The sequence below is a fragment of the Fusarium odoratissimum genome (assembly GCF_000260195.1).
Source record: "Fusarium odoratissimum NRRL 54006 unplaced genomic scaffold supercont1.5, whole genome shotgun sequence".
Classification (NCBI taxonomy): Eukaryota; Fungi; Ascomycota; class Sordariomycetes; order Hypocreales; family Nectriaceae; genus Fusarium; species Fusarium odoratissimum.
In genome coordinates this window covers 174,769-192,332 of record NW_022158691.1, presented here as the reverse complement: position 1 = coordinate 192,332, position 17,564 = coordinate 174,769, and the positions used below count along the sequence as shown (strand labels likewise).

General features: G+C 47.1%; 7 protein-coding genes across 7 annotated transcripts; 1 reads left to right on the top strand and 6 right to left on the bottom strand.

Annotated features, from left to right (window-relative positions):
- Window positions 1–496: 496 nt before the first annotated feature.
- Window positions 497–3,238, top strand: FOIG_03987 (uncharacterized protein; the record flags this gene model as incomplete). The annotated part of the gene is made up of 9 exons (XM_031202034.1): window positions 497–570; window positions 620–757; window positions 801–867; window positions 922–949; window positions 998–1,010; window positions 1,066–1,492; window positions 1,543–1,578; window positions 2,623–3,083; window positions 3,139–3,238. 9 exons carry the CDS (start codon window positions 497–499, stop codon window positions 3,236–3,238), a joined length of 1,344 nt encoding a protein of 447 aa, XP_031067481.1.
- A 694-nt stretch (window positions 3,239–3,932) lies between these two features.
- FOIG_03986 (uncharacterized protein) lies at window positions 3,933–5,198 on the bottom strand (the record flags this gene model as incomplete). The annotated part of the gene is made up of 3 exons (XM_031202033.1): window positions 3,933–4,582; window positions 4,751–5,049; window positions 5,164–5,198. 3 exons carry the CDS (start codon window positions 5,196–5,198, stop codon window positions 3,933–3,935), a joined length of 984 nt encoding a protein of 327 aa, XP_031067480.1.
- Window positions 5,199–6,045: 847 nt separating this feature from the next.
- FOIG_03985 (uncharacterized protein) lies at window positions 6,046–7,675 on the bottom strand (the record flags this gene model as incomplete). Its single annotated transcript, XM_031202032.1, has 4 exons — window positions 6,046–6,260; window positions 6,324–6,545; window positions 6,612–7,591; window positions 7,641–7,675. The coding sequence occupies 4 exons, from the start codon at window positions 7,673–7,675 to the stop codon at window positions 6,046–6,048; spliced, it is 1,452 nt and encodes a 483-aa protein (XP_031067479.1).
- Window positions 7,676–8,675: 1,000 nt separating this feature from the next.
- Window positions 8,676–10,190, bottom strand: FOIG_03984 (uncharacterized protein; the record flags this gene model as incomplete). Its single annotated transcript, XM_031202031.1, has 1 exon — window positions 8,676–10,190. The coding sequence occupies one exon, from the start codon at window positions 10,188–10,190 to the stop codon at window positions 8,676–8,678; it is 1,515 nt and encodes a 504-aa protein (XP_031067478.1).
- A 1,426-nt stretch (window positions 10,191–11,616) lies between these two features.
- Window positions 11,617–12,609, bottom strand: FOIG_03983 (uncharacterized protein; the record flags this gene model as incomplete). Its single annotated transcript, XM_031202030.1, has 2 exons — window positions 11,617–12,526; window positions 12,575–12,609. The coding sequence occupies 2 exons, from the start codon at window positions 12,607–12,609 to the stop codon at window positions 11,617–11,619; spliced, it is 945 nt and encodes a 314-aa protein (XP_031067477.1).
- Window positions 12,610–13,538: 929 nt separating this feature from the next.
- On the bottom strand, window positions 13,539–14,471 carry FOIG_03982 (uncharacterized protein; the record flags this gene model as incomplete). The annotated part of the gene is made up of 1 exon (XM_031202029.1): window positions 13,539–14,471. The coding sequence occupies one exon, from the start codon at window positions 14,469–14,471 to the stop codon at window positions 13,539–13,541; it is 933 nt and encodes a 310-aa protein (XP_031067476.1).
- An 848-nt stretch (window positions 14,472–15,319) lies between these two features.
- Window positions 15,320–17,216, bottom strand: FOIG_03981 (uncharacterized protein; the record flags this gene model as incomplete). Its single annotated transcript, XM_031202028.1, has 3 exons — window positions 15,320–15,834; window positions 15,881–16,607; window positions 16,677–17,216. The coding sequence occupies 3 exons, from the start codon at window positions 17,214–17,216 to the stop codon at window positions 15,320–15,322; spliced, it is 1,782 nt and encodes a 593-aa protein (XP_031067475.1).
- Window positions 17,217–17,564: the final 348 nt, after the last annotated feature.

Sequence of the window (17,564 nt, the reverse complement as noted above, 5' to 3'; positions counted from 1 at the left end):
ACCGATTCTCCTCGAACGACGGTGATGCCGGTTCAAGGTTTAGATGTCCACCATCTACCAAGCAGCAACTGAATGATTGTTGACCTCCACGCAGACCGCTTTCCGAAGGTCCGAAACTTAGACCAAATCTGCTAATAATAAAAAAGAGGAGAAAATAAGAAGAAAGAAAAAAAAGACAGGCCCTAGTAAAATAACAGAAACCAGTAGGATTCTCTCCTTGAGGGAGCCTAGTACCAAGGCCACAGTAGTCGAATTACCAGAAGCATCGGGTTTCAAAAAGACAAGGGCGAATATAATTATAGACCTTGATACCCCCTAGGGAGGCTTTTAAACTATTAATATTATAGGCTTTAAAAACCTTAAAGATAATAATTAAAGCCTAATTTTAATTTAAATACCTAAAAAGATAAATTAGAAGGTATTATAATAATTCCTTCCTCTGTTTATATTGATGGTGTACTGATGTTTAGCTGATCTGTTGAATCTGTTACGTGCTATGTCCTGTGACCTTTTTGACCCTCTTTATGCCGCCGATTCTGATGTCAACGACACAGCATTTGAAGACGACGCGTCAGTGTTTTCCGGGGCCATGGAAACTCTAACTAATCATCTTCAACAGAGAAAGCTCTACTGCCTCCATCTCATCGAGTATCCTCGAATGTCGCAAATTTCAAGGACGGACCTTCCATAGCGAGAGGTATAATACGGAGTACTTTACGCCCAACGATGAGCAGCAGAGAGATTCAATTGACATCACGTAAGATCGCCATCATATTCGCGGAAATTACTTACATGAACAGGCACCATGTTCTGACATTGCTGCTTGATGGAAATCTGACACTTGTTCCTCTGAAAGATAGCATTCGGGTTAGTGGTACTTCTGGTCACAGAAATGCACGCGGATACATTGACAAGCTAAAGCGAGTTCTTGACGTCGGTACTGGAACTGGTATGTATGAGGCCCCTACTTAAGTACATGAGGACTGATTGTTTGAAGTAATCTGGGCGATGTATTCACCCATCAAGAACCTGGGTATCGTGCTCATACAATGCTAACTCGTACAGTGATTTTGCCGATGAACACCCCAACGTCGAGGTCATTGGGACAGACCTCTCCCCAATCCAGCCAAGCTGGGTCCCACCAAACGTCAAGTTCGAGCTTGAAGACGCAACAAAGGACTGGAGCTGGCCTGAGAATCACCTCGATCTTGTTCACGTCCGTTTCCTCATTGGTGCGATAGCAGACTGGGGAACACTGTTCAAAGAGGCGTCTCACTGCTGTAAACCAGGCGGTTTTGTTGAATCTGGCGAGATCAACCCAACGTTCTACTCGGATGATGGTACCATCGACGATGCTGAGGCCCTACAGACCTGGAATAGACTGGTGATTGAGAGTGGCAAGGGCTTTGGGCGAAGCTTCACTGATATTGAGAACGACGTTCAGCTATTTCGCGATGCTGGTTTGGTAGACTTGCAGAGCTTTGACTTCAAGGTATCAGGACATCTAGATCTCTTGCCAGACGTCATGCTAACAATATTCAGGTTCCCATCGGTGGATGGCCCAAAGATGAATACCAGGTATTCTTGATGAACATGAGAAAGGCGTTTAAGGATAAGAGAATACATAGATACATGCGTGTTCGATATGTTCATGGTCGAAAGCCACATGCTGAGGAGTAGTTCTAGACTGTTTAATAGTGTCCATCATCCTCCTGTAGTTCAAGATTAAAATTGTTACCAAGATAAGGACGGGTGCCCAGGGTTCAGCTAGCCGAGAACTTTTGTTTCCTCTTCGTTGAGGGATTAAAGTGGAAATCTATAAGCCCATCACAAGGAATCCTCCTATAGCGAGGATGTGCGATGTCTATGACCGCAAATTTATCCTTAAGCGAGCAGTCTTGGCAACGCTTTCAACATCAACCCTGTTTTTCGTATGATAAGACGTGCATCATCTCCACTCGTAAACGTTGGTGGTTGGCCTATCGATATGCAGTTGGTTCAGGACCTTAAATTTTCTCCATACTGTTGCAGAAATCCTTCAAAAGTTGGACAAGTTCCTCCTGTCATCACCGTCATTGGCTCTCAAGCGATGCGTCCTTTAAGAAGAATACCAGAAGAATTTAGCCAAATTAAAGATATTTTAGCGAGCTGATGCTACCATATTCCCTTCAAGTTGAAGCGTTATAGGACCCTCTATAAGAGCCTCTAAACCGAACCATAAGGACGTTGAGAAGAACCAAACAATTCTGATATCTGGCTTCCCTCGAACTTGGATATTTGAACATATGTCCCACTCTAAGTTCACTCCGCTTCCGATGGTCTCATTCCCTACCTCGAGAGATAGTGCTAGGCAGGGCAGAAAGACAGCATGAGCCAAAGCCCCAAGATTTGAGGTCTTTCATACAACTTCTTATAACATCCTTTGCCGATGAGATTGGTTATTCTCCGCTCAAGACTACTAGCAACGATGTTCTATGGAAGGCTATGCGTACATACGCGGACAATACAGGTGTTCCATATAAAGAGGGTAGCCATTCATGGCTGATGTTCAAAGTTGGATATTTATACCCAGTTGTACGTATTACCTTGGCTGATATCCTCCTCGGGGCTGACAACAGTTAGGTCTGCTTCCCTTGTCACCCGTTTAAGGTCCAGGTATACATCGGCATCTACTCCTGGCTCGGTCTCCTTCTAGATGACCAAGCCGCTGAATATCTTGAAGAGTTCTCAATGTTCCATGAGCGATTTTGTGCCGATGAGAAGCAGCCAATACCCCTCCTCCAAGGTTGGGCAGATCTTATGAGATTAACCTTCAGGTATTGGGGTCCGCTTGTTGCCAACTTTACTGTCACTTCATCTCTCAACTTCCTCAACTTAATGCTCTTGAGGCCCGAAAGGAGTTCCACCAGATCGAGCGCACCAAGGCCGGCCGAAGCTGGGCATGGTTTCTTCGAGAAGGATGGTGGAGGAGAAACATGTGCTTGGTTCACGTTCCCGAAAGAACTTTGTCCTGACATCTCACTCTTCCTGGAGGTGGTACCAGACATCTCCATGTGCATTGGGCTTACAAACGACGCACTGTCGTAAGTCTTATGTCCTTGGCGTCTCAACTGTCGAATTGATACTGATGCTTCACAGATTTTATAAAGAGGAGAAGGCTGGTGAGACTCATAACTACATCCACAACAGGGCATGGTATGAAAATAAAGACCCCCAATCCTCTTCTAGGAGATCATAGATGAGAGAACGGCTAAAACCCGACAAATTAAGTGCATACACACGTCCTCATTTCCACATTGGCTAACCGCTCCTATAGTGCGACTTGCGCTGAAAGGCTGGGAGCCATACCTCAAACTCTTAAACTCTCACCTTCTCGGATATATCGCATTTCATAAGCTGAAGAGCCGTTATAGGCTATGGGAGGTTGGTCTGGGAGAAGATGCTACGGACCGGACCGTGCTGGAGCCTTAGTCGCACATCGCTCGTTTTTGCAGACACACAAACAAAGCTTGAAGTCCAATTTTGACTATACCCTCGACATGTTTTCGAAACTAGGATTCAGAATCAAAATAGAATACGAAGTATTACAATTTCTCGGGGCAAAATCTTCGACCTTTCAACTCAGCTGACCATAACTTTTATAAAACTCTGGTTCGATACTCAAGGTCGAACCAGGCGTAATCTGCCCAGACATACTTTTAGTCCTCAGAATTGAAATCCTCTATTATATATATTAGCTGTGTACAATTCTCTCTGGCGCCTTTCGATTCTTACTCATATCGAACTCACGCGCGCATGCACCAACTTTCTCCAGCATAGCTTTAGCTACCCTTACATTAGATGAATAATGGTCTCTTTCGTTACACGTCGGGCAGGCTGGAGTCGGGGGACCATCTGCAGGAACGTTAAATCATTCCGTATGCTCAAGTCACTCACTCACCATCATCAGACTGGTCCTCGTCTTTCTGGTCAGGACTAATCAGCTTGGGGCCTTTGGCATTCGGATTGACCAGAGGATCAACAGAAACCGCCGCACTGAGATCGTTGCTACGAGCCTGCGCAGACCTCAATCGAAGTCGGTCACTCAGATATAAGAATCCATTTTGTCGCCTTTGGTGTTCAAGAATGCTTTGTATCTCGTGCTCCAAGGTCAACCTCTCCACAAGAGCCTTTCCTTCTATTCTCAACTCCTGCGAGCGCTTTTTTGAGGCTGCCAAATCCGTTCTGCAAGTTTGCAGGTCTTCGGAAAGCTTGGCAGAAACGTTTTGGAGTTCTTGAAGACGAGCGTGTTGTAGAGACGATAGGCTTCCACCACCGGCTTCCCAAGTCTCAAGAATGGCCCTGGCGAGTGTTTCCCTGGCCATCTTCTGTCGAACGCCAGTCTCAAAAGTCGTTTGATTTATCTGAGAGCTCTCCTTATCGAAAGTCTGTAGTATTGTCAGAAGCTCACGTTCTTCCTGCGCGAGCTGACTTGTATCTAAGGCTTTCTCATCCCCCAAGCCAGTCTCGTTGGTGTGGTTTTGAGTAAACCCAATGCCTTTGGACTGAAGGAAGCATTTGACCAGCACCATAGCAACATTCTCTGGAACACCAAGCTGATTCATCATTTCGTCTCTACATTTCTCTTTGCATTTCTCTGAGGGAGATGCCGATAATCTTATGACATACGATACGAAGTTTGCCGTAATTTTCGAATACAGATCGAGTGGTAGTCAGGTGTTGTTCAATGTCCGCGTTATCAAGACTAAACTCATTTTCCATTCTAGTCTCCCCATCTCAGAAGATGCGAAGAGTTGAAGACTTGGGAGCTCCAGATCGACAGCGGCAGCATGAGCACGAAAGGCCGTTGCAAACTCTGAGCAGCTTCGATCGTCTTCCGTTTGTCCTTCGGGTTTGATGCACTGATACTTATCGGTGATCAGATAATGAATGATTATGTGCCCAACTGAGAACGGGTAGTTTTCGATATCGACAGTGTCGAGTGGTTTGGAGAAGATGTGTTTCTTGTCCAGTCGCGTGGCAAGTTTGGGGCATTTTTTGAGGATCGTTCTAGGGATCAGAAGGGGCCCTTGGGATCGGGAGAGGATGTGACAAATATCCCCGGTGTACTGGTTTGACCTTGTTAGTCTCTCGGATAATTTATTTATAGGGTAGAGCACGTACGACTTTTCCGGGGGCTTCGTATCGCCTCGATCCATGACTTCTACTTGTCTGGTTCCGGACGATGCAGATGAATGCCAAAGAAACAGAACGAGGGGGGAAAAAGAGGCCTTCTCTGCTAATAGTAACATTCTTGACGTGTGTGGTGTTGTATCTATGACGCGTCCTGGTCGGCCTCTCGCATCACCCAGTGATAACTACCTCAGTAGATAGGTCCTGTGGCGCCCATGCTGTCCGGCAATTGGAATCACATTGAAGACCTCCGATTAGGGACAAATAGGTGATTTTGAAATGCAGCTGTCAACTGGCCAAATGCTGGTGTCGGACTTCTATCTACCGAGACCAAAGTCTCCCATTTTCATTCATCCTTGGGATTCCTATTACCATTAACCCTATTAAGCCTTTTAGAGAATGACTTGATTGGTCTCAAGAAGTCGCTGAAGTACAAATTGCCTTCACAGGCAAGAGTGAAGCCCAGTAACGCCACCTGATCAGCCGAGATATTGGCAAATTGAGAGCCTTGATGATTGCTGCTGGCATAAGCTAAGCGGTGCCTTTACCTTCGCCATTCCCCAAACGACATGCAAGGCAGCCGAAACAAACTTTGATAAGATTTTGACTAACTAATTTTGTTTCTTATGCACATGCTCTCGATCTCTCATTTCACAAGGTTTAATGAATGGCATCAAGGTCAAGCTATATCGTGTATTTTCCATTCTGCAAACTAACTGAGGGTAAAGGGGGTGTTTATTTCCACTGTAATGCGTTGCCATAACTAGGAACTATCCTGCACCTTAGGATCTGGGGTCAATTGATCCTCTGACCAGTATACTCAACGTCCATCACTGCTCAAACATATAGACTGGTCACTAGTAGAAAGTGTTCTTACATGCTGTCGAACACAAGGAAACGTCTCATGGCTGAGTTATCCGAAGCAGTCGGACTTGGTGTCATAGTAGGTTGAGGCTCCAACTCGACAAGCACTCCCTCACTGTCGGAATCAACGGGGGTAGAATCTTGTCGTTCACTCTCTGGCTTTTCGAATTTCTCGGCCGCGAATTTGGGTAGCTCCCAGTCAACAGCCGACGTTGTCTCAGCCACTGAACGATTAGCTAGCTGCAAGCAAAACATCGTGGAGTCAATTGGATTATGTATTGGCTTACCAATAAAGTCCTTCATCTTTGCGATGGAATTCTCAAGTCCAGTGGGATTACTCGGACTTGGCTTCATCGTAGGATGAGGCTCGGAGTTCACAATTACTCCTCCACTTTCGGAATCAATGCGGGTAGACTCTGATCTTTTAGCCTCCATTTTAGCCTCAATGACCTTCAATCTGTCGTCCATGATCCTGTTCCAACTGGGATGAAAGGTTGAGACTGCCTCAGCTGGTGAACGATTAGCTAGCTGTCGGCAATTCGTAGCAGCATCAAAGGGATTATATATTCACTTACCTGGCTTTGACAAGGAACCTCGACGTTGAGGGGCGTCTGACTTCTTTATAGCGCTAGGAACCGTCTCAACCCCGCTGAAGGGGTTTGAAAATGGACTAGGTCTGTCTCTCAATCTTGAAGGCCCAGAATCAGCTTCCTCTTGCCCCTTTGCAAGACGAGAGTCCTGGTTTGAAGTTGTTGGCGGGGAAATCTCCAAGGCCTTTTCTGCCGGCTCGGAGTCATCTCGTCCCTTCCCTTTATCATCGGACTGCAGTTTCTTAAGAGTTTTTTGAAACTGTTTAGTTCGATGTTCGTGCGACAATTGAGGTTTTGCAGTGACAGAATCCTGGAAAGGGGGCTGTGGTCTCGATTCACAGATGAGCACGCCTGGGACTTTATCCTCGGGTCTAGTCTTCGCTTTCGCTTCGCTTGTCTGCTCCTTTCGGGCCGTCACGACCAATTTTCGAACAAGCATGTCTGTGATGCTGTTTGTAGTAGCCCGACTCAGGAGGTCAGTCGCAGATTGACTGCGAGGGTTCGCAAGCACCTTTTCAAGGTGATATGCGACATGGTGCTGAATTTCGGGGAACTTTGTGTAGTCGAAACTCAACTTTCCCAAGATGGCAACGAGATTCAAGAGGTCCAATTCTTTACAGAGACGCGCGCATTCTGACTTTGCCAGACTTACCAAAGCAGGCAGTTCCATCTTTGTAGCGGCTTCAATGACTTGTAGTGACACCTTGAGCTCATAGCCTTTCGCTGAATCGCTAGAGACGCCCGTGGGTTTGATGCAATCATACTGCTTGGTGTAAAAGAAATGGATGACTACGTGGGCTGTGTCACTCCCAAGGTCCTGCATATCCAAGATCGGCGTAGCCGACTTGGGTGCAGGTTCTTGCGTACTCCTGCTGGACAGAACATTGGCTGGGACGACTCCTTTGTGGATTCGCGTAATCGACTTTCCCTTCAACAGAACCTGGACAAAGATGCCCGCATAGGGCCTAGATATTTGTTAGTTTGGAAAGATGCATGTCAGTCGACTATACTTACGACGTGACAAACTGAACGGTCGGATCTTGTGACATGGTGCTCGGATTATTACCCATCGAACTGAGTAAGAAAATGGAGATGATGGAAAGAGGGGAATTGCGAGGGCATTGACCGAGGCGTTTTGTGGAATTTATATGTTCGACAAGGTTTCCCTCATCAGTGATAGAAGCCTAAGATACCAACGTAATAGAAACTATCTCTTACTTAAAATTATATGAACACCCAATCGCATCGTGAGCGTGGTGATCATGATTGTTGACACCCACCTCTAGTGAACTATGCGCCCCAAAAGACTTTGAAACACGAAGCCACGCACGAGTATCTGAAGCTCAAGCACCCACTGAATGCTCTGACCTTTCCAGCAGATTCGATATCTTGCGGGGTCAGAAGCATGTGTGTTATTTGCCATTGTGTTGGGGCGTCAAGCTTCGTCACCCTCGCAATCTTTACATTCAGTAGTGGGGCTGGAAGAAGAATCTGAAGTTTATCAGGAGCCACAGGTCTCAACTACGAATGAAGGTCACTGAGGACAAGTAGGCTTTACTGAAATCTTTTCCCTTTCATATCAAAGACAGTCAGTGGCATTTGGCTTCATGCGGAAATAGGTTTCACCACGGTTCCTCGCCCTACATCACCCAAGAAGGCACAGAATCTCCTGACGCATAATTATTGATGCTTATGTTTTTGAACCCTGATATAATTTTTAAAATTATCATTCAAGGCTCGTCCGCCAGTCACTTCAAGGGGTAGTTCATTGTGACCAAGACTTTTGTATTTTTATTTTCAGACCATATTATATCCACCACAACTGTACTCCTCAATGAAAGCAAAATCTTGATAGGCAATCCAAGACATAAGAGATCAACAGCCACAAGAGCCACAAGAATAGGCCGCGGGCAATTCTTACAGAAAATATATCAATCCAAAAACTCCAAACTCTAATACCTATTCCACTGTGTGCCCTGATTCCACCTTCTCCATTCATCCAACTCAATCTGTATATCCGTCTTTCCAGTCACATATCTCAGCCAAAGTTCAAGAAACATCACTAGGAATGTATTCATATTCAGATAAACCCGTATCCCAATTCATGGGGCCTTCGACTTCAACAGGGTCACCTTCCAAGGTATCCGGAGAAGATGTAAAGGATTGCAAAGGCGCGTCAAATGAGGGCACCATGTACTCGGGTAGATTGAGCTCGGATCCGATTGGTGTCACTGGCCGATCGCAAGGTTTTGTAGCTTCGTCTAGAATATCCTTCTCGGTGTCCGTAGCTGTTTCCGACGAGAAACCCCCAGATGTGGTTGAAGAGCTTGGAAGCGGACTCTTGCTCGGTGCATCATGTTCCATCTGCGACTCGGGCTCCTCAAAGCCCATCTTGGCCATTCGTTGTCGAACTAGATGGCTGGGTTGTCGAAGCTTCTGCTCTTGGCGTATGACCTCCATTTGCCATTCCCTGTCTATCTCTGATAGTGTCTTTGCCCTGCGAGAAGTGGAGGAGAAGTCTTCATATCTCAAAGTCCTCGGTGTATCCCCGAATGCCGGGAGTAGCACAGCTTCATTGCTTCCAGTTCCATGAGCCAGAGAAGGAAGAAACATCGAAGGAGGAATAAACGCGGGCTCGCTGGGAGAATAGAAAGTTGGCTCGGGCACGGCCGTTCGCTGCATTGGCCGTCCGAGATAGTCTTTTATCCCGCTTCTGTCCTCTCCCTTGGCCGCGGGACCGAAGAATCGGCTACCAACTAACTTGCTCGCTCCCGCGGTCTCACTCTTCGGTTTCACCCACATCGTTCTAGGATACTTCGACTCTTTCCAGCCAATGACCTCGGAAGCAGCCATTCTCCCGGCAACCCTCCTTCTATCGACCTCAACTAGCATGGAGTGCTGCTTACCCAACCTGCACCCGACGTCGCTAATCTCCATGATTGCTTTCAAGAGCATCTGAGCAACTGAGAGTGATGGTTGGGCCCTTAGTTCGGCGAAGGCCTTTTGGCTATCTCCCTCAACGTAATCCAAAGCGGAACCAACCAGCCGCTTCTCCAAGTACTCGGACAACTTTGGGAATGAGTCAGAACGATAGTTCGCTTCTTCAAGGAGCTTGACTAGTTCTATCAGACCCATTTCTTGAGCCTTGCGGAAGATCTCCTTCGCCGTGTCCGACTTGAGGCCCTCTATGCTGAACTCGTCTGCCACAGCATACACGTGAACAATACTTTTGAAATATTCTTCTTGCTTCTTGTCGGAGGGATTGCCCTGGAGGGGAGTAAACGTTCCGGCTGACAAGTAATCCCACAGCATGTGTCCGGCACCTTGGGGCACAGTGTGCAGGTCGAGGTACAAAGGTCCGAGATCCTGGTGGTAGGAAAATCCCATGCCATTGTGGACGTGGCCGTAGATGTACGATGGTGCGGGAGAAGTGATCTGCATGTAAAGCTGAGGGTACTTCTCGAGCTTAGTCAATTCGACATGGAATGTTTTTCGTCCCTGAAATTCGATGGCGACTAGGTGGTTTGCACCGCTCCACCAACTCGCAGACATCGACGCTGCCATTATCAAGTAAACTTAGTGTTATCGTTTTGTGGGCGAGTTTGTTAACGTGGTTTGGCGTGATGTGGATGAGAGGAGAACAGGGGAGATCCTGCTTTTTGACCGGACAAGACAGGGCATAAATACCTAGACGTTAATGTTTTGACTCTCCTCTTACTTTTTGACTTTATTTTAAAGTTCTGCGACGCCATTGGCTACCTTTCTCATCATAATGTGATCTCCAGCTCACAAAGGTTGTTTAACCTAGGAGAACAAATCATGAACCGCCACGCAATAAACTGAGACGCCTTCACTGACTTGACTCTTTCAAAAGGTTGACTGTTCAAATTTTAGAAAACCTTTGGTCACTCGAGGTAAAGTAAGGCTGTGAAAGTAAAATTCAGGTGGCGCCCAACAAGGTTAAAAGCACACAATTACAGTTTTCGCATCACGCCGCATACCTTCTTGTAAGGCATGAGTTTATTTGATGCAAGAGAAATAAATTATTGTGCTCTTCGGTGTGCTCTCGCTTACTGAGAACCGCCTTTCACACAAACCTTCTTCGTTAAGTACCTAGGTCAAGTCTGTGCAAAGATCCACAGCTTGCGCGCCACCTTGCGATAAGCCAGCCCAGGCTCTACGTCCTTATTCTAGAAGGAGTATTCTGGGTATGGTACCTGAGTAGTCATTCTCGCATTTCTGGGACTTTAATTATCAAGTGCAAGCTGTATCTTTTGCCGCCTGGATGGTGACCCGTGGGAGGTGACGGTCACGTGTCTAGTTCGGCATCACAGCTAGACATGATCCATTGGATTAGTAATTAAATCAACGTCGTTACCACACCCTCAGCAGCAAAATCACAACACAATTAAATCAAGATCGTCTAAGATCGTCCTGTTCTTTGCAATATTAAATTCTCTGATTTTTCCATGCTCTCGCTCTGTTATGCCTTGACGTGAGGTATTTGTTTGTTCTCGCCGAATCTTTTGCAAGTCGTTCGGTGCGAGTCACGGTGCAAGGGACAAGTGGACCAGAGTCGCGACAGTCACGATAGCAAGCGAGCTGTGAACGAGTGGACATTTGATGTAATCCGATTTAGCCTTTCATACCTCCGAAAGTAGTCTGTTGATCTCCATATGCTACCCCATCAATCTTGAATGCCCCATTCCTTCCGCAATCCTGCGTTTCCTGGAAGCCCTATCACCACCAGGAGGATACTTTGTGCACTGATGAACCCTGGCTGGAGCCAGGTGTGAGCTGATTAGTCCAAGTGCAATCGCTGTTGGTCTCATTGTCGTAATGTTCAGCCAGCTCGTCAGGCGAGATCCCGCAAGCTTCGTGTAGCGCTCGGAACGATTCGGATACGAGCCTGCGAATCTTGGCATCTGTGGCTATTAATATTGACCTTGAAGATGCAGCGCCGTGATCTATTCAAGGACTTGGAAACAGGTTACTTACCCTCCTTAGGAATAGGATGTGGGGCGGTCGACTTGTTGCCTTCAAGCCAACGCTGGGCGTCCATCGCTCTCTCCATTGACTCTTCCTCAGCTCTCTTTATAGCATTGCGCTGAAAGGTCAGAACCCGCGCCCACTCCTCGTGCTTGAGTCCTCCTTTCTTCTTTTTCTCCATCAGCGGACCAAGTTCTTGTTCCTCATAAGCAGCTTCAGCGTTTCTGAGCGCTCTCTTCTCGGCTCGTTCCATGCCTTCTTCGATCGGACGCAGTTCGAGCGCAGCATATCCCACCGTGGACAGTCGGTAGTTTGGCTCCTTCTTCTGGCGGTCTTCAGAGGCCTTGGCGAGCAAGACGCTTCGTAGTAATACCTTGCTCAAAGAATCCGGTGCACCCAGCGCATCCAGTGTCTCATCGGCCTTGTGTGAGCCATGGATGACTTCGTCCTGGGAGTAAGACAAAACTCGCGATTCGACATAGGTAGCGATTCCAGGGTACGCATCAAATGACAGGGCAGCTTCTTCCATGACTTTGATCAGGGCAGGGAGACTGAGCCACTCGCCGAGGCGAAAGATCTCCCCTCTGGCCATCTCACGGAGTGCGGGCAAGGACAGACTGTCAGCAGCGACGTAGACACGAATAGCAGTCGCGAGTTCCGCTGCAAACTTCTTCTCTTCTTCTTCCTCCTGTGGCTGGAGGCACTGGTAGGTACCGGTGATGAGATAGTGAATGATGACATGACCTGCATCGAGTTTGATGTTGTCTAGCCACAGCTCGTACAGAGGATGAGAAGAATCGTCATCTCGGAACTGTGCAGCCTGCTTCATATTCTCATTGAGGAGTGAGCGGGGGATGTGCAGAAGGCCCGCGCTTGCGAAGTAAACAGCACAAGGACCACTCGCATAAGGCCTGTTCGCGTGTTCAGTCAGATTTCCCTTCATTGAAGCAAATACTCACGAGTGTGTGGGTTTGGGGCCCCAATATCCAGCCATTTTGCGTCGAATTGTCGTCGGTTGACGCAACGGTTGAGAAAAGCATTAGCGAAGAAAAAGCAAAGATTGAAGGACAGAGTTGCTGAATTGGAAGAGGCAGATCCCGGGAGCCTTTTGATGTTCAGCGCCTGGTCCTAGCGCTGGTGGAGCTCTGGTAAGAGACTTGGTTTAATAAGGCTGCTCAACTCTGCCTCGCAGTGCTGGTGTCACAACATGCAGACGCCAGCCTCACACAACGAAGTGAGTCTGATTAATTCTTCGACTGTTCGTTTTACTGGCTTGAGGATTCACTTGAGACCAAGATATGGCAATTTTAAGCATTCCGAGTTGGTTATCACGATCACTTTACAATCGTTTTCATATGCAGTACAACAAAGATCTCAGACGACCAATCATGTGTATCATTATGATAATGTCTGACATGCTAGTAAACAAGAATCCAATAACACTCGCACTAATATCCATGAAAACATGTGCCATGCAATTCGTCTTCCATGAGGTGATAACCATGTACTCAATTGGTATAGAATATTTCCAACAATTTATGTTGAAAGATAAGTATTGTTGTTTGGTGCGTGTGATACATCGCCCCGAAGCACGAGGTTGACTTGTTATCTTTTTGTGACCGAGTTGCTGCATGGCGATCTCTGATGTGGTGGTGGAGAAGGGTAGAAAGACCTGAAATATATTGACTCTTGTTTAGCCTCTGGCTCCAAATCTGATGGCTGCCAAGCTTAGTCGTAATGTGCATCAAGGTTGATGGAGAGGTGTGTATGCATGTGTGATGTAGTAGTCGACCCAGAAGAAGGTATGAGTGCTGCCCGATGTAGACACCCATCCTATACCCCTTTTCTCACTCCCAAATGTGAGAAGGGGTGGAAACAGTTCCAGTTGCATGTACTCTCGTCTGAAGTGAGATGCTGAGAGTTTCATGCTTGAAGGAGACTTGTTGTACTTTCATCATCTTCAAGATGATCTGATGAAATAGAACGGACTGTAAAAATATACTTGTCCCTCTTGGACGGCTTCTCCTTATTGCGGGTACCGATGTTTCGGCTACTGTTGATGCTTCCGACCATGGCCCGCATGATCTTTCCACACTTGATCTTGGCACTTGGAATGAAGTGATTAAAAGGAATTTCAACGTACTTATCGACATCCTCCTCGAAGGGAGTATCATCTTCAGAATTTATACCCTCCCTTGCTCGCATCAATTCCTGGCGCAACTGCAAGTATTCTGTTACACCTGGCAGAAGGGTTGGAAGGGTCTGGGCAACCAGACGCTGGCTTCGTAGTAGAGCCGGTCCCTGGGCTTTCTGCATGAACTGGAGCATCACCCACAGCCGACCCACTGTATCTGGAGGTTGCATGTGCAAGAGAATGTCTGTCGCCTGCCGTTTTGTTATGGTCTCCAAGACATCCCAAGTGAAGTCGTCGATTCGGTGGATGATACCGGTGATGTGTTTCATCGCCAAGGGAGTATCAACTGTCACCTCGAGTACCCAGATAGGGTTCACAAGCTCAGCCAAGTCGATGGCATGTTCTCTGGCCAGTACAACCAGACCATAGAGGTTATATCGGCGTCCCATAGCCCAGGCCTTTAGCGCAATCATATACTCTCTCAAAGCCATTCTCTCGTCTCGTGCTGCGGTCTCGTAGTCGACGTCATATCTGCGGGACAATATGTAGTCCGCAAAGACATGCCCAGTTGACGCGTCTACATCTTTCATCTCGTATTCATCTTTTTCTTTAAATAGGGAACGGAGGTTTCCGGTGTTTGTGATAAAAATGCTAGGGATACTGATCGTCCCGGTTTCGAAATGAAATCGGCACCATTTGCCCAGTTGGCGTTCGGTAGTCATGGTGGTAAATTAAAAGTAAAATCGAAACGTGACAGAACAGGATGGTGATATACAGAATAGTGAGTCGAGATTTTACCGAAGAGAAAAACATCCAGTTTCACAAGGGGGAGGGGGGGGGGGACTTAGATAGAGGACGGATTAAAGTTGATCAACCCACATCAGTCACTTTGTAGGGACCTCCGTCAAAGTCTGATCGAGCTTCTAGCTTTAAAGCAAGATGCTTAACATGAGTAGTACATGGCCTACTAGATCTGCCCCTGTTTTTTTGGCATCCAGGATAAAGTTTCTGAGCATTTTTGCCTCCAGTGGCCTCTCATCTGACGACTTGAGCTCGATGTTTCGTGCCATGACTCACTGGAGTGTATAAAGTCATAACATTGTTCGGGAACTGCCAATCCCTCATTGGCTTGGAAATAACCTTCACATCGCCGTCCAATACATAGTCTAACTTTATATTTTCGAACAACGCTTGTGAAAAGCCAAATGAGACACTACAGGAATGAGTTTCTTTGGGCAAGTAAGGATGTGGATATCAACGCGCAGATGCCCCTTGACAAATCGAAATCGAAGCCTACGCATAAGGTTTTATGCTTCAGGACCAAGGTCACACCACAGATGACAGCCTTTTTGGCTCTTATTGGCACAACTCTTTTGGTAATTTAACGTCTCATGCTGTTCCTGCACCTGAGCGTGAAAGTGTGGCTAGTCGGACTCATGACGAGAACACCCAATCAATTGGACAGGGCGTGCTCTTAGGAAGGCTGATAGGTTAGCCTCAAATTTCGTCCAATGTATAAGAACAACTTCCCATCAGACCCTCTCAACTGCTGCGTCTCCCCCATCCTACCCTACGTCAGCACGATTGCCTTAGTCGCCACTTCCAGATCACGATGACTCCCCTCTGTTAGTCGCGTGAAGTACATGCTGTATTTGGTATTGTGCTCGAGGACGTAGTCACTTGAAGTTGCCGTTTCCTCTCGAGCCCGGGGCCACAAGAGAAGAGGGAACAAGCAGCCTTTGATGATGTTTCTCTCACGGTCTGAAAATGGGCAACGCTCCATATACTCCTCATCAAAGGGCTCATCTGACTCGTAGTAGAAGAACTTGAGCCGTGTGGCAGTTGTTATGAGATCCAGCTTCAACTCCAGCGCCGGCGCGAGAAAGGAACCGAAATTGATCTTTTTCCTGAGCACTTCTTCGACGTTATCATTGTCGTTGTCTGGAAATGCCCAGAAAGAGTCCAAGTGCTTGTAAAGTATACGTTCTAGTTCTTTGACCTTTCTCTGGATAATTTCAGCCCTGCTATTGTCGGTCACTTGTGGGAGGACAATGCAATCTGCTCGATGAAGCTCATTGACTCCAGCTGGATCATGTTAGTCATTTCCTCGCTCGATCCTCAGTTCACTTACCAACATCCATAATAATCTGCCGATAGGCTTCTGCAATGGGGTTTGGTGGGTGAATGAATGCTGGGAAGGCTGGCTCGAATACCATTTCAATGACTGCTGAAGCTAATAGTCCTAGGAGCAACTCGCCTTTGAAATTCCTGGAATCTTTAAGTCGAGGAATGCAATCTTTGAGTCCTTGCCCAAAGGCCATTAGCGCCCAAGACTCCGCGAGATCGCTGTGCATGGTTTGTTCCTCCAGTGCTTCTGGATGATCCCGGCATACTCCGAAACATGCATTTTGTATGTTCCGAAACACCATCATGTACAGCCTTGAAATCTTTTCCCCGTTCATACCTGGAATTTCGACGTTGAAAAATCTACTGCTGTAGACCCTTCTGACCGTATAATCCAGCTTTTGCTCGAGGATGTGTTGCACGCGGGCGTCGGGTTTGTACTTCACCACAGCATCTAGCTCTCTCTTGAGTCGCTCTTTTTCGATCTCTGACGCAAGGAGCAGGGTTTCGATCTCCCAGATCTCTCTTCCATCAGGCGATGGGTAATCGGCGGAACGTTTCTCGACGGTTGTTTCAGCCCTCTTGGGGGACGGGCTGTCGGCATTTTGGTCTGCCGAACTGAGGTGCGATGAACCGTGAGATGGTTGTTGCACTTCAGTGGGTTGAGTGGGTTCAGCGGAGGAGTCTTCGTCAGCTTGGCCCACACTTTGGTCTTTCTCTTCGTCTGGCAATATCTATAGCAGCATATCAGTCAGCACGAGATGAGAGATAAGTGGCAGGTGACTTGACATGGTCGTACTCACAGCCTTCAATTTCTCCGGAGAGACCATGAAACTCACCAAGAGCCTCTTAGTACACCATTTCACAAGTGCACCGCCAACTTCAGACCGGGCAGCGTTGATGTCGGGTATACGGTTGAAGAACTGATCAACATCTCTTGATGTCTCCTCTGGTAGGTTCAACGACTCGAGGCCAAATTCGAGCAAGTTCTCATAGTCATTGTCGCCTTCCATCTGGCCATGCCGGGTCGATAGATGCTTCAGCTGCTTCTCAGCCTGATCATCGGTGAATGTTGGTTGGACAGTGTCTTGAAACTTTGGAAACGCGACACTCCAGAAATCAACTCCGTTGCTGAAGCTCCATTGGAAATGAGCCAAAAGTTGGCAGGTCTCTTGATGTTCCCAGATCCTCTGCTGCTTTTGTTGTCTTCCGCCAGGCGCGAGCTTCTTCTTGGGTCCCCGCCTCGGAGGGTTATCTGCATACTGTATTGTCTTGATCCTTTTTCTTAACTTGTACGGGCCTGCGCTGGGCCTTTTTGGACTGCGCTGGGCATTTGGATCCATGGTAATGAATGGCATTCAGGGTATTAGGTAGGTTGGTAAGTTGTAAACGCGAAGTTTGAAACAAATCTTTTGACTCTGTTGTCGGCTTTGTTGGTAAGTCCGAGTGTCGGGTTTCTTTGTTGGCAATCAAAGTGCGAGTGGCGGGTTTCTTTGTTTGACAGGTATGGAAGTATGTACGTTTTCGCGCCACTCCAGTTTCTAGACAAGGCTCTAGACAGGGCGACGACAGACAGTTTAAGGCAGGTGCTTAATCTAAACAGGCTTGCAATAGCCTATATGTAAGCCTCTTTTTTTTTTCTTTTTTTTTCCCCCAAATGTCGTATCCTGATACAACTGACCTTTCTGATT